Source organism: Centruroides sculpturatus, unplaced genomic scaffold (genome assembly GCF_000671375.1).
Source record: "Centruroides sculpturatus isolate CEXI.00-Female unplaced genomic scaffold, Cexi_2.0 scaffold489, whole genome shotgun sequence".
Classification (NCBI taxonomy): Eukaryota; Metazoa; Arthropoda; class Arachnida; order Scorpiones; family Buthidae; genus Centruroides; species Centruroides sculpturatus.
The window spans coordinates 68,323-83,926 of NW_019384739.1; the positions used below are offsets into that span (position 1 = coordinate 68,323).

The window sequence follows — 15,604 nt, forward strand, 5'->3', positions numbered from 1 at the left end:
CATTGACAAACACAATAAAATCACATACATTATAGACATAGCCATTCCAAACACTCACAATGTACAAAACACATGCACTGAAAAAATTAGCAAGTACACAGAACTCGTCCAGGAAATAAGTCATCTGAGGAGGATGGATAGGGTGCTTATTGTACCTGTCTTTCTCTCCTGTACAGGTGTGATACCACACACACTACACAAAAGCCTGGGAACATTACAATTGAATAGAAATACATACATAACACTACAGAAGGCCACTATATTGAATACATGCCACATTGTTAGGAAATTCCTGAATACAGACACTAACACACTTATTTAATTTTAGTTTTTGGTGCTATGCCTTGACTCTGGTCCGGCATAGTACACAGCCATTGGTGTGAACCGAGTATAATCCACTAAACCCAAGATAATAATAATAAGCGCAGAGCCCAAACTGTTAGGAGTTGAAAGTTGAAATTTTGTACACAGTTAGGGTACGTTATAGTCAATCTTACCCGTTTTGAAAGAATGCAAGAATCAGGTTCCACTGTTTCAGACTAATTAGAGAATTTTTAGATGGGTTAAAAAAATGTTCGATTTTCCCGCAAAAACGAAAATACTGCATTTGCGCCTGTAAATCTTGCATGTTGCTTTTACTTAACACTTCCATTGTCAAAAACTTAATCCTGTCTCACTCCCCCGGGGGGGAATTTCGAAAAATCTGTTCTTAGTGTGCGTTTTCGTGACGTACTCGATTATAACGCAATCAAAAACGCAAATAAACGCATTTAAAATAGTATAATAGAAGCTGAGTTTTCGTTGTAAGCCTTATCCTGTCTCTCTCCCTGCGGGAGGGGGGATTTCGACATCTATATAATATGAAAACGCGCGAATTTTAATACAACGTTGTGTCATAATTTGAAAGTAATCGGTGAAGAACTTTCGGAGATTTAAGATTTTGAACAAACGAACATTACAATTTTATTTATGTAGATAATATGAAGTCCAAAAGGTAGCGAAAGCGCCAAATGATATTTTTACCTCAAACTAAAAAATGTAGCCACATTTGGCGCAATGTAGCCATATCTTGCAACGCTGGAAGGAATACTAAATAAAGCTGGAGTTGTGACTCAAAGGATTATAGATCCAAATGCGGGGAAAGGAGAGAAAGGACAAAAGATAAAGAAGTGAGGAAGGTTGGAAAATTATGGGTCAATATTTGCATAACAGAAGATCTATTTAACCTTCCTCACTACTTTTTATTTTTTGTCCTTTCTTTCCTTTCCCCAAATTTGGGTCTATAATCCTTTGAGTCACAACTCCAGCTTCATTTAGTAATCCTTCCGCATTCACACATCTCCAAGTATTTGAAAATATTTTCTTCGAATTCAAAAATAAAATATGAATAAAAATTTACGGCTTTGTGAAACTTTTTTTTTTGAGTTTATGCCGTTGAAATAAATAAATAATGAAAAAATTAAAGCATTTGTCGGTTTTGTTTACACGTTCATTGGGGCGCATTGGAACTTGCCTTGGGCCGCATGCGGCCAACCGGCCGAGGATTGGACACCCTGCTCTAGACGAAAAGACATGATGTATTTATTGTATTTATTATTACTTTTACGTAAAAGTCATAATAAAAATAACGGAATACTTACAAACGTACTGTACATGTTCGATTCTGTAGTACCAACATAACAAAGGATGTGTATTGAAATTATTCATCTGACCAGGCAAACGATATTTCCTCTTTGTGCAAATTTTCCGAACATTAAGAGGATAGTAAAAATAAGGTAATTGTCACTATTCTCTCTAACACAAAAAAGCAGAACTTTTTATATTCGCTCACAGAATCACAAAGATAAATAAAATTAGATATTTTTTGTTCACTTTTTCCTCGCCAATGGCGAAGTAGATGCAACCATTGTACACTAGTTCGCGTCTGAACCACAGACGGCTGCGAACAGTTTTCTCGATTTATCTTACATGTCTAAGACGTAAATAAGTGGCAGTTTGCCACAAACGTACCGCAGAAAACAGTACGAAGATCTTTCCGTAGAAGATCTCGCATGTGTTGCAGTAACTTATCCCATCACTTCAATCCTAACGATAAAATGGCTAAACATATTCGAAATTGCAAATTTTGATGTAATTACAAATAATTCTTTACAAAGATAGTCTTACCTCATGGAAACCTTTCCAGGATGTTTTATCATGTATTTCAAAGAAGAAACAAAATTCTCCGAGCATTCGTTACGATCATTCTTCATACAAATATCTCGGTAACTGTAGAATTTTTTATTCCAAAAGATGCTGATGTTGCGAATGATAACATCCATCTGGATTACATCTTCTATCGAAGAGTTGTTCATAATGGAACCGTTGTTCTTCGCCGAGGCAATGACCGAAATTAAATTTTCGTATGTGGAACTTCTAATTAATCTATCTTCGGCTCCGTCGCCGTTAGAAAACAGATTCTCGATGGATTTTCTATCTTCCAAAACTCTCGCGTTTCTCGGACTGTACAGATATTCGAAATCCTGTATCATGGTAAGTTTGAGAAATCCGGATCCTAAAATCAGTGTAACTAAGAACGTGGCAGCGATGCAATGTTGAGGATATTCACCGACAAATTTGCCGATTCGTGAAAACCAAGAAGATAAATAAGAGTCTAAAGTCTTCTTCATTCTTTTTCTAAAAAACAGTAAGAAAAATTAGTGAATTTTTATTTGATTTTTATAACGTTATTCGGTCACTTAACATGGGACTAATCGCTGTTTGCAATTTAAGCACACGTCTCTGGCAATAATGAAGGAGGTAATTGCTTTACTGTGTAGACTCATAAATTCCAAATCTCGTTCGTTGTCCGTCTGCCTGTTTTTTTTTTTTTAATCTCGAGAATCTAATTAGATGGATGAAAGATGAAACCATATTCGGAATCTTTAGGGGCTGGAGGCCCCGATCAACTATATAAGAACTTCAATGCAAATCCAAAGTCGCATTATTTTGATTCAAATCGTTTCCCTTGAAAGCACTTGAAATGACCGGAATTGTTAAAGGAAAATTATGATGTACAATACAGTACAGGGCAACACACTACTAATTTCAGGTGGAAAGCGTATATTTTAAATTATATAAATTAAAAATATGATTAAAACTTGCATCTCTGCATTATGACGATATCACAATAAATAATTACTCTTTAAAAATATAAAAATATAAAACTTTAAAAATAAAAATATTAATATGTTTAATATTAAAATATCACAACAGATAGCGCTACACACACAGTTTTAAATGTTTTCGGGAAAGTTAAGCAACTAGTTCATGGATTTTTATAAAAGATTGTTGTTTTATAGATATTATGGCACGAATACAGTTCTAAACTTCCAGCTTGTTCAAACGAATTTTATAAATAAAGTAATTAAAGTTATTAAAAATCGTTTCTGATTTATCGTGAAACGTCAAGAGGAACGTTAATAAATATTTCTTCACATTTATTTTAAAAATATAAACAAAAATAGAATTGCAACTTCTAAAATTTGAGAAATTTCAATATTTTATAAACTTGGTTATTAAGAAGGAAACAAGTTGTTCTATATTTTATCGAGAAACAATATAAAATTGCCTATATTTTGCTGTTTTAACATACGAAGATTAAACAATCTAGATAAGGTATGCAATTATTTACCAAGAAGTTAGTCACTATTGTAGGTCCTCCGTAAATACCAGATTTGTTTATAGTTAACATTTATAGATAGAAAAACAGGAAAATATAATTGATGTAAAGTACTTTAACTATTTAAAACAGTTTATATATTACTTTCTTCACTTGTCTTTGTCATACAGTGATATGAGTAATTATACTTGATCCAGTCGGCAGGATTATGTGTAATTTCCTCTACTGAGATTTTAAATAACATAATCTCTAGTTTGAATTTGCTTATTATTGCATCTTAGAACTTTACGTACATAAGAATTGCGTATAAAATTATGTACTGTACGTAATATTTTAAAATAAGGTATTAGGGAAGTAGGGGAATGCGAGGGAAGATGAGAGTAGAAGAGAGCATATTTTTAAGTGTTTGAATTTTCATTCAGTCAGCGCAATATTTTTAATAAGCTATTTATAAAACAAATAATAATAAAATTGTTGATGACAATTAAAGTTAAGATTATAGCTATATGTGTAATGTGCGTTCTCTTCTCTCGCTTTACCTTATATAAAATATAGAAAAAGTATTAAATTGTCCCAAAATTTTTTATGGCCATTACAGTGTTAATACGTAAATAATTATGGAATAAGATATAATTACACTGTGTTAAAATAATATACTTTTATGTAAAATTGTAATTTGTTTTGAGTTCTCTAGAATTCTCCATTCTAGAATTCTTCATCTTATTTTAGTTAAACCCCCTGGTTTAAGTAAAATAAAACCAACAACTAGTTACTTAAATTCTTCGACACATTTTAAACTGCGGGTGTGAAGTCATCTGTTATAATGTTTTATTATTAAAAACTTTATATATTTTTAATTATTGTAAAAAGCTTAATTTTCAGAGCAGGGGTGCATTTACTAAAAAATTGTTATATTCTTTTATTGAGGGATACGCAATTCAAGTATTTTACCCCAATAAACTATAATGTATGCTGTTTTGAATATACAGAGAAGAAAAGGGAGTCATTCAGAAAGAAAACAAAGTCATTAATTAGCAATTTGATAATGTAAGAATACAAATAGTTTGTCGTAAAAATGTCTTACCTGCAGAGTTCTACGATTGACGCAAGAAAATGTAATGTGTATTGGAAAAATATGAAATGAACACAATAGACAATTTCCTCGTATAACAAATGTTCTTGAGAAATACGTCGTTACCACAGTTTATGATAATGATTTCGAAAACGAGCTTTTTTCCCAGGTAATAAATCTTCACAAAATATGAATACGCAAGTTTTTATTTCCCGGAGGGAAATTCTAATCGAAAAAAATCCCATGCATTATTAATTTTCAAATAAGTAGTAGACAGACGAAAGAAATTAAATGAAAAAATTCAACAACTGCTCTTTTCAGTATTCTTAATATTTTTTCAGTAATAATTAACTTTTCTATGTTCGATTTCAAGAAAATTATCATTTAATTGTTAAAAATGTTGATGGCACAAACTCAAGTTATTTTTTCCTTATTGTAATTTATAGTTTCATATATCATCTGTATTGCAATTTTATAGATAAGAAAATCGAAAATAATATAATATAGTAGAAAGTAGCACGCATTAGTTGTCGTGTATATTTGTACTCGTGTGTGAAATACTTTCATCTTTTATTAGTCTGCATTAATAGAAAATGTTTTTCATGACGAAATTTATAAACATATGAATTATCATGTCTATATTTAATAAATGTAAATATTTTATGTAATTTCGAGAAGGAAATATCGCTATATATGTAAAGTTCCTTTGTCCCGTCCTTCTATTTTCGAGGTCATGCACGTGGTCCGCTCTTTCTGACNAAAGATGCTGATGTTGCGAATGATAACATCCATCTGGATTACATCTTCTATCGAAGAGGTGTTCATAATGGAACCGTTGTTCTTCGCCGAGGCAATGACCGAAATTAAATTTTCGTATGTGGAACTTCTAATTAATCTATCTTCGGCTCCGTCGCCGTTAGAAAACAGATTCTCGATGGATTTTCTATCTTCCAAAACTCTCGCGTTTCTCGGACTGTACAGATATTCGAAATCCTGTATCATGGTAAGTTTGAGAAATCCGGATCCTAAAATTAGTGTAACTAAGAACGTGGCAGCGATGCAATGTTGAGGATATTCACCGACAAATTTGCCGATTCGTGAAAACCAAGAAGATAAATAAGAGTCTAAAGTCTTCTTCATTCTTTTTCTAAAAAACAGTAAGAAAAATTAGTGAATTTTTATTTGATTTTTATAACGTTATTCGGTCACTTAACATGGGACTAATCGCTGTTTGCAATTTAAGCACACGTCTCTGGCAATAATGAAGGAGGTAATTGCTTTACTGTGTAGACTCATAAATTCCAAATCTCGTTCGTTGTCCGTCTGCCTGTTTTTTTTTTTTAATCTCGAGAATCTAATTAGATGGATGAAAGATGAAACCATATTCGGAATCTTTAGGGGCTGGAGGCCCCGATCAACTATATAAGAACTTCAATGCAAATCCAAAGTCGCATTATTTTGATTCAAATCGTTTCCCTTGAAAGCACTTGAAATGACCGGAATTGTTAAAGGAAAATTATGATGTACAATACAGTACAGGGCAACACACTACTAATTTCAGGTGGAAAGCGTATATTTTAAATTATATAAATTAAAAATATGATTAAAACTTGCATCTCGGCATTATGACGATATCACAATAAATAATTACTCTTTAAAAATATAAAAATATAAAACTTTAAAAATAAAAATATTAATATGTTTAATATTAAAATATCACAACAGATAGCGCTACACACACAGTTTTAAATGTTTTCGGGAAAGTTAAGCAACTAGTTCATGGATTTTTATAAAAGATTGTTGTTTTATAGATATTATGGCACGAATACAGTTCTAAACTTCCAGCTTGTTCAAACGAATTTTATAAATAAAGTAATTAAAGTTATTAAAAATCGTTTCTGATTTATCGTGAAACGTCAAGAGGAACGTTAATAAATATTTCTTCACATTTATTTTAAAAATATAAACAAAAATAGAATTGCAACTTCTAAAATTTGAGAAATTTCAATATTTTATAAACTTGGTTATTAAGAAGGAAACAAGTTGTTCTATATTTTATCGAGAAACAATATAAAATTGCCTATATTTTGCTGTTTTAACATACGAAGATTAAACAATCTAGATAAGGTATGCAATTATTTACCAAGAAGTTAGTCACTATTGTAGGTCCTCCGTAAATACCAGATTTGTTTATAGTTAACATTTATAGATAGAAAAACAGGAAAATATAATTGATGTAAAGTACTTTAACTATTTAAAACAGTTTATATATTACTTTCTTCACTTGTCTTTGTCATACAGTGATATGAGTAATTATACTTGATCCAGTCGGCAGGATTATGTGTAATTTCCTCTACTGAGATTTTAAATAACATAATCTCTAGTTTGAATTTGCTTATTATTGCATCTTAGAACTTTACGTACATAAGAATTGCGTATAAAATTATGTACTGTACGTAATATTTTAAAATAAGGTATTAGGGAAGTAGGGGAATGCGAGGGAAGATGAGAGTAGAAGAGAGCATATTTTTAAGTGTTTGAATTTTCATTCAGTCAGCGCAATATTTTTAATAAGCTATTTATAAAACAAATAATAATAAAATTGTTGATGACAATTAAAGTTAAGATTATAGCTATATGTGTAATGTGCGTTCTCTTCTCTCGCTTTACCTTATATAAAATATAGAAAAAGTATTAAATTGTCCCAAAATTTTTTATGGCCATTACAGTGTTAATACGTAAATAATTATGGAATAAGATATAATTACACTGTGTTAAAATAATATACTTTTATGTAAAATTGTAATTTGTTTTGAGTTCTCTAGAATTCTCCATTCTAGAATTCTTCATCTTATTTTAGTTAAACCCCCTGGTTTAAGTAAAATAAAACCAACAACTAGTTACTTAAATTCTTCGACACATTTTAAACTGCGGGTGTGAAGTCATCTGTTATAATGTTTTATTATTAAAAACTTTATATATTTTTAATTATTGTAAAAAGCTTAATTTTCAGAGCAGGGGTGCATTTACTAAAAAATTGTTATATTCTTTTATTGAGGGATACGCAATTCAAGTATTTTACCCCAATAAACTATAATGTATGCTGTTTTGAATATACAGAGAAGAAAAGGGAGTCATTCAGAAAGAAAACAAAGTCATTAATTAGCAATTTGATAATGTAAGAATACAAATAGTTTGTCGTAAAAATGTCTTACCTGCAGAGTTCTACGATTGACGCAAGAAAATGTAATGTGTATTGGAAAAATATGAAATGAACACAATAGACAATTTCCTCGTATAACAAATGTTCTTGAGAAATACGTCGTTACCACAGTTTATGATAATGATTTCGAAAACAAGTTTTTTTCTCATGTAATAAATCTTCACAAAATATGAATACGCAAGTTTTTATTTCCCGGAGGGAAATTCTAATCGAAAAAATTCCCATGCATTATTAATTTTCAAATAAGTAGTAGACAGACGAATGAAATTAAATGAAAAAATTCAACATCTGCTCTTTTCAGTATTCTTAATATTTTTTCAGTAATAATTAACTTTTCTATGTTGGATTTCAAGAAAATTATCATTTAATTGTTAAAAATGTTGATGGCACAAACTCAAGTTATTTTTTCCTTATTGTAATTTATAGTTTCATATATCATCTGTATTGCAATTTTATAGATAAGATAATCGAAAATAATATAATATAGTAGAAAGTAGCACGCATTAGTTGTCGTGTATATTTGTACTCGTGTGTGAAATACTTTCATCTTTTATTAGTCTGCATTAATAGAAAATGTTTTTCATGACGAAATTTATAAACATATGAATTATCATGTCTATATTTAATAAATGTAAATATTTTATGTAATTTCGAGAAGGAAATATCGCTATATATGTAAAGTTCCTTTGTCCCGTCCTTCTATTTTCGAGGTCATGCACGTGGTCCGCTCTTTCTGACCTAGAAGCTTCTGTGTTGATTTTCTATTATTCCACGTCTGTCCTTTTGTTTCAACCGCCTCCGGCTTTGGAAGTCCAACCGAACCTTTACATAAATTCGTGTTTTATATACACAAAAACTAAATTTTAATTAGAATTAAGAGCTCTACTCCTGAATTGTTTTGTAAATAAGCTTTAACACAGTTGTATACGTAAACGATTGGCATTATTCGAAATTTCAGTAAAGTATAATTTTTCGAGGAGTAATATTTAATGACTTAATTATTTTGAAAATGAAATTAACAGACTATATATATGTATGAACGGTTCACAATGGCAATGCAAAGCAATTGTAAAACATTTTAATTTTATCCATGACTTTATTAACTAAGTTTATCTCTAAATGCATTTTATACTTGTAAAGCCCTAACTAAGCATTTGTTATTATTTTATATACATAGAATTCTTCTTATAACACACTAGCAACATCTCAACGCCATGTTGGATTTAACTGTCTTTCTTATTCTCCTGGCACAGACTAAAGAGTATGACCACAGTCCACGAAAAATTTTATTTTCCTCAAATTCGTTAATTAAGAAATTTCCATAAAAATATTTATCGTTAGTTTTATATCATTGTAATGAAAAAACTCTCTTTTAAATCAATCGAGATTGATGCCGATAACATATAAATAATATAAATTCTTGCGCAAGTTTACCAAATATGAATAAAGAAAAGTTGCTTTGACGTTATCAATTCATTATAATATAGAAACTTATGGAGTGATAAACAGGTATACCACGATATGACTTAAATTCTTGTTGCCGATTTAATTCTGCTTTAAATCAATATAAGATAATGTTAAATTCATAAGACAAAAAGAAGAAAAACTCGAGACTACGTAATTTAAACATTCAGACCAGAAAATTACACATAATCTCTTGATTATATCAATTATAGTTATTGCTCTCTCTCTATGATTAAAAGAAATCTTAAGACAAATTAAAACTAAGTAATATAAAAACTGTTTTAAATACTCGAAATACTTTACATCAGTAATTCCCAAATTTTGTCGACTCATCGCTTCCTTTGTTCCATAAAGGTATACTTGTGACATCAGAAACCTTCTCACTTGTTTATGTTTTCGTCTTTCCTTTTTCGCGATATTCGAAAATATAATTAATGTATTTTGTCAAATCGTAAGTGGGAGAGACAATGTCATGGTGATAGTTTAAGCAGAGAAAGTGGTCGAAGAATAAGTCGAAATTCATAAAACCTGCAATTTACGGCTAAACTAAACGATAAAAAAGAGGCGAGAAGCACTTTACGCGGCCAGTAGATAATCAGTCCTAATGCCCCGACTTTCAAACTTTAAGAAATCTCTATTCTCAGATTACGGGCCATTACGCGAGGGAGTTTGCATTATCCTTAATTCCGGCTATCACCTAGCACTCCCGGAATTCGTAAGTGAAGTCTGGAGGGAGTGATGGCCCGGCGAGGGAATGAAGGAGACGTTCATCTCCTCTGACTTGAACTTGGCCCCTAGCAACAACTGGCAGCCAATAAAAAAATAAGAAAGGACCGGATCTTGATCAATCCAAATTACGGATTTCGAGTCCGAATCGCATAAAAGCAACTGAACTTTGAGGTCAAGCCATAAATCGCCGCCATCGCAGGTCGAGAGTTGGCGCCAGTATCAAAGAAATCACTATAGGGTAACGACAACCTGAGTCATCGATATCGTTGAAGTCGACGATCGAGCCGTTGATCCATCGTGGAGTCTGTGTGTTGGCTGCCGCCGTGTATCACTGCCGTGCCGCCAATCCAACCCTAAGACATCCTCAGTTTACTCTGAGTAATCCACACATTCCGGATCAAAACTTCCCGTTCTCTATTTGCCATCGTCGGGAGATCGACCACATCCTTGGCACTCATCCAACGTGTGGAGATTCACCAAATCTGTTCCCAAACTTCACCCGCTGAACGATTCTTCATCGGAGCACCGGAATCATCGACTTCGGCTGAGATTCTCATGCAGCTCGAGTATCGCTTGGAATAACTGTAAGAATTTTTCTTTTAAAGATAAACACGATTATTTCTGTACATTTGTGAACGTCTCTGTGTCTACCACCACTATCTCCTTACGGCTCCATCCCGGCGTCATCCTGACCAAAGAGTGAAAGCGACAATAAAAATGACAGAAATAATTTCATTCTTAATATCCACATTTAAAAAATATTTAAATTTGTTGAAACTTCAGTTTTAGAATCTTTAAAAAATAAGATTTAATGTATTATGAATTAATGATAAATAAAAGATAGCATGGGTACAACCCCGCATGAAGTTATTAAAAGAGTTATGGCAACACGAAATTTTAAAATACAACAAAAGAAAAAGAGCAACAAGTGTTCAATATGAATTGAATTTTCTATTTTACAATTCTATTTTCGTTTATATTTTCAAAATAAATATACAAAACACGGTCATTCACGCCCTTTTTAATGTTTTAAATTCAAGCTCTTACACCAGTAACGTGTATAAACTCAATAATATAAATAAGAAAAATTTTAATTAGTTTAAATAGATTAATAAATAGATTAATTATTAGAATTCGAATGAACATGTTAAATTTTAGAATTACGTAGGTAAAAATTAACTGGAAAAAGAAAACTACTTACTTGTAAAAAAATATTTAAATATTTAGAATTTTCATAAAGATTTCAATATACGGAATTGTCTTATGATCTAGTATTTTTTTTCTATTGTATTTTATAATATTCGCTTTCTTGTCTAAAGTTGTATAACAAAAATAACACGACTATTGAATTTTTATTCTCAGAGGATAGTGACGAAAACGTCATGGTTATCTTTCACTTATCCACTACTCACGGATAATGCTTATTCCCAAGACTTTTTTGTGTGTAGAATCTCAATCGTTTCACCTTTCGAATGAAACGAAAATAAGGGGAAAAAAGGAGTTTTTCGTTTGTTAAGTTTTATTCAATTCATGTCACTTTAAATTGTCAGATGAATAGTGAAACAAAAAGTACACGTTTTCTTCTAAATCTAAGGTGAAGGAAAACAAATTTACTATAAAATATAAATAGAATTATTGATCAATTTAACTTTAAAATTTCTAAATCAATTTTAATGTTGACTTTTTATCAGTAAAGATCTAGAAAACTAATGTAAAAAAATTTTTTCCTGATATTCAAGATAATTATTATTCTTTTTTATCTTGGAAAAGTTTTACTACTGTATTTATTTTATTATTTATTTTTTTAAAACAAGAACAAGAATTTCTATAATTTCTATAATGTTTTCCCTTCATACTTAACGATACAAAATATAAATATCGGATTTTTCAGTCTATTTTTTTGTTAAAACTTTATATTTATTTTCTATAAAATTAAATTTTAATACGTTATCGTATTTTTTTCATGTTTCTTTTAATTACGTAGAGAAATAATAAAAGGTTGGAGTAGAATTAATAGAGATATCGTTATCGTTAAACTATCTGAACATTTTCCATTATAGATCAAGCGGTAAATATTTATGAAACGAGCTGTCATAGCATGAAAACCAAGCAACTGTGATACATTGCTTAATTAAAATTACAGTAGTGAAATCCTACATTATTAAAGTAAATTACCTGAACTAAATGACCAGATATATAATGAATTCATTTCTGCATTGTTTAGATGCATAATTTCAGTTTCAATATTTTCTGGTATAACAACTTTATCATCAGTGTTGCCGTTCCTAGTACATTTGTACTTTTCTGGTACATTTTGCCCTTTCCAGTAAATTGAAAGTACATTTAGATTTTTAGTACATTTTCAGTACATTATAATATTTCAAGTACCATTTACGGTACAATTTAATATTTCACGCCTTAACGAAAAAATGAGAAAAAATTAGTTTAATAAAGTCTCACTAGTGTCACTGCTTGCTAATTTAAATTATCCAATCACAACATACAAATGGTGTGTGTCCGTCGACGTCAGCAACATAGATAGTTGCACGTGTAAACGGTCTTGACTCAGTGGTCTTCTTTCACACGTTCAGTTGTCTGCACATTCTCATCAGGACCTTGACAAAATTTTTCATGCCACGTGGTCCAAACAATTCAACTCCGTCAAACAAAAATAATGGACAGGTAAGGAAATCAATGATTTTAAACTTTTGTCGTCAATAATATCAAAATATCCGTTAAGTCAGAATCAAATTATTACAGAAAATAGTTTTGAAATTGTACGAGTATAAATAATATAAATACTTTTATATTATTTTCTACCACTATAATTTAATTCTTAAATTATGAACTTCAATTTTAGTAATCGTAGTAAAAGAAATAACGGTTAATGTTACGTGTGGTTCCAAAATGGCCGCGCTTCCGACTGTTCCAAGGTCTATATAAGAAGGCCAGGACGCGTGATCTACTTCTTGAGCCGCCATTTTGGGTTTTTTTTGAGTCGCATGTTTTAAGCAAACAAGAATATAATAATATAATATAACAAATTTATAATTATTTTTTTAAAGCACGATTGGTTATAAAATTAAGATGAAATTCAATAGTATTATTAATAAATGTTGTCAATGTAATGCTCATTTTATAATAACTAATAGATGTGTAGATATATTTTTAATTTATAAATAGCTTTCAAAAAATTCCAAAAATAAAATTTTATATTAAATTATTTGACAATAAACTATATATATATATATATATAGGCACGTAAACAAAGTATTCATAGAACTAGTACATTTTGAAGGAAAATAGTACATTTTTTAAGGCGCTTCACTACGTTTTGAAATTTTACTGCGGAAACACTGTTTATCATATTCTTTTGTGGGTTCTTTGATTACATCAAGAAATTCTGATAAAATCTCTCTATCGTCATCATCGTAACTCCCTTTTGACACACTTTTTAAATGTTGAGATACCGAAATTAATTTTAAATTGGTCTTAAACCGGAGTCACTTGTTTTGCACGCACGAAACTAAATACATTTTCTAAGTAGTCTTTGGTGAATGTTAGTAAAAAACGGTATTGTTTGTTAATTAAAAATTCATGTTGCAAAACTAAAATTGATTAAGTCGTAACCAACGATCCAGTTTGGCAAAATTTCCAAATAGATTTATCTCTTTTCCTTCATAATTTAAAACATTTCAATTAATTTTTTAAAAAATGTTATTGATTCTTCATACTTTTGTACTGTATTCATACTTAGAGCAAAAAGTAGATGCCTCGATGTTGCTAATTTAAACCATTTTTCAACAGCATCAATAAACCGAGCGGTTGTTAAATATTTTGATTTATTCACTTCTGAAAAAAAGTCTTAATCTACTGCTTATATCATGGCTGATGACGTGTGTAGATGTTTTCATTTTCATTTTTTGAAAATGTAATGGCAATAAGTCTTCCTCACTTAACTTAAAAGCTAATTTGAAATTAAAGGTTTTTGTTGTTCTAGCAATTCATTTATATGCTGTGATAATATTATATTAGTTGGAAGATTGAATTTTTCTTTCGTTTCTTCTGATATTTTTATAATTTTATTTGTTATTAGCATACTTTTTATATTTTTAAATAAATGTGATACATCTGCAAGCAGATTAATCTTTTTATCTGAATTTAAAGGATGCTTTATGGAATTTACTATTTCGCTGTGACGTTCCATTTTTTTTTCATAATGCTTTGTTGGATGATGAATGTCTGATTTAATGCTAACAACATTTAAACCTAATTGTCCAACACAAGTAATTATTTTAAATAATATATTTTCATATAAACTTCCATCTACAGAATTACCTGTGAAATAGTAAGCTACAACTTCTTTCTATCGTAAAGTAATCCCTCTAGCATAATCACAAATACATGAGTTGCAGTCCCAGAATGTCCAGGTAAAGTGACATCACCAATATATGTGTTAGTACTGCTATCAAACATTTTTAAAGGAATTATTGCCATTTTATCTAACAGAATGACACAATTTTTATCCCGCTCAATTTTCAATAATTTCACTTTAATCTTTAAGAATTCAATGATTTCTCTTAGCATCCCACTTTCAAATTTTAAATTTTGTAATCGTCTTTGCAAAGTTCTGATTGAAGGTAATGAAATGTTTTGTTTTAATAACTCCTCGAATCCTCTAGTTCCACAAGAAAATCTTAATTTCAAAGCTTTTTGAATAGTTTTCATTGACCGTTTCATAAATTTGGTTTTTCTTTTCGTGGCAGATATTTCGTCATTATTAAGAATTAACGATAACAGTTGATACGATTCATTATTTTCTTTGGAGGTTTTTACTTCCTTTTCCAAAATTCCAATTCTATGTTTCAATGTTTTGATAGCGTTTATATGTTTAACATTTTTTTCGCATGCTCTTCTGTGTAGTTGTTTATATATTTTTAAATTCTGTTTTAATATAAATATATCTTCTGAATGTTATTTAGATAATGTATCATGATTTACAGAAATGTCTTTAGCTAATGTGGTTTCTTCTATAAATATTGAAGATGTTTCAAAATTTGTTGATTGTGTAAGAGTCGTACGAGTAGCACGAAATGGAGAAGGAACCTTTGCAGTTTTTACGTGTTTTATAACAGTAATCTGTTGTAATTTGTAATCTTCCTTTTGGTAGTTTTCTATGAATAATTTGTTTTGTGAATGAAAACGAAGTTGAAGTAGCATTATGCTTTAATTTGTTCTTCCCACAACTCTCACTTTTTCCCACATTTGTGGTTCAAAATGAACTTCACAGAAACAAGAATTATTTGTAGTCTTCCAATTCTCTCGGCGCACTTTTTTAGCCCAAATTTTCCTTCGAACAGGATCTCTTGGAAAGCATTTCACGATATATCCTTTTACAGAAGAATTAGAACAACTAAAAGCCGAACATCCAGGCATTATTTTAGCGATATCTGCA

At 30.3% G+C, this 15,604-nt stretch overlaps 2 protein-coding genes across 2 annotated transcripts in view; both read right to left on the reverse strand.

Moving 5' to 3' along the window:
* Positions 1-2,669, reverse strand: part of LOC111628325 (patched domain-containing protein 3-like) — an 11,163-nt gene extending 8,494 nt beyond the window's left edge. Inside the window, exon 1 of the mRNA XM_023372089.1 lies at positions 2,167-2,669. Coding sequence (XP_023227857.1) covers positions 2,167-2,669 — 503 coding nt within the window. The remainder of the gene's footprint in view (positions 1-2,166) is intronic.
* A 2,751-nt stretch (positions 2,670-5,420) lies between these two features.
* Positions 5,421-5,873, reverse strand: LOC111628326. Its single transcript, XM_023372091.1, has one exon. It carries the CDS (start codon positions 5,871-5,873, stop codon positions 5,421-5,423), a length of 453 nt encoding a protein of 150 aa, XP_023227859.1.
* Between the last annotated feature and the right edge of the window lie 9,731 nt (positions 5,874-15,604).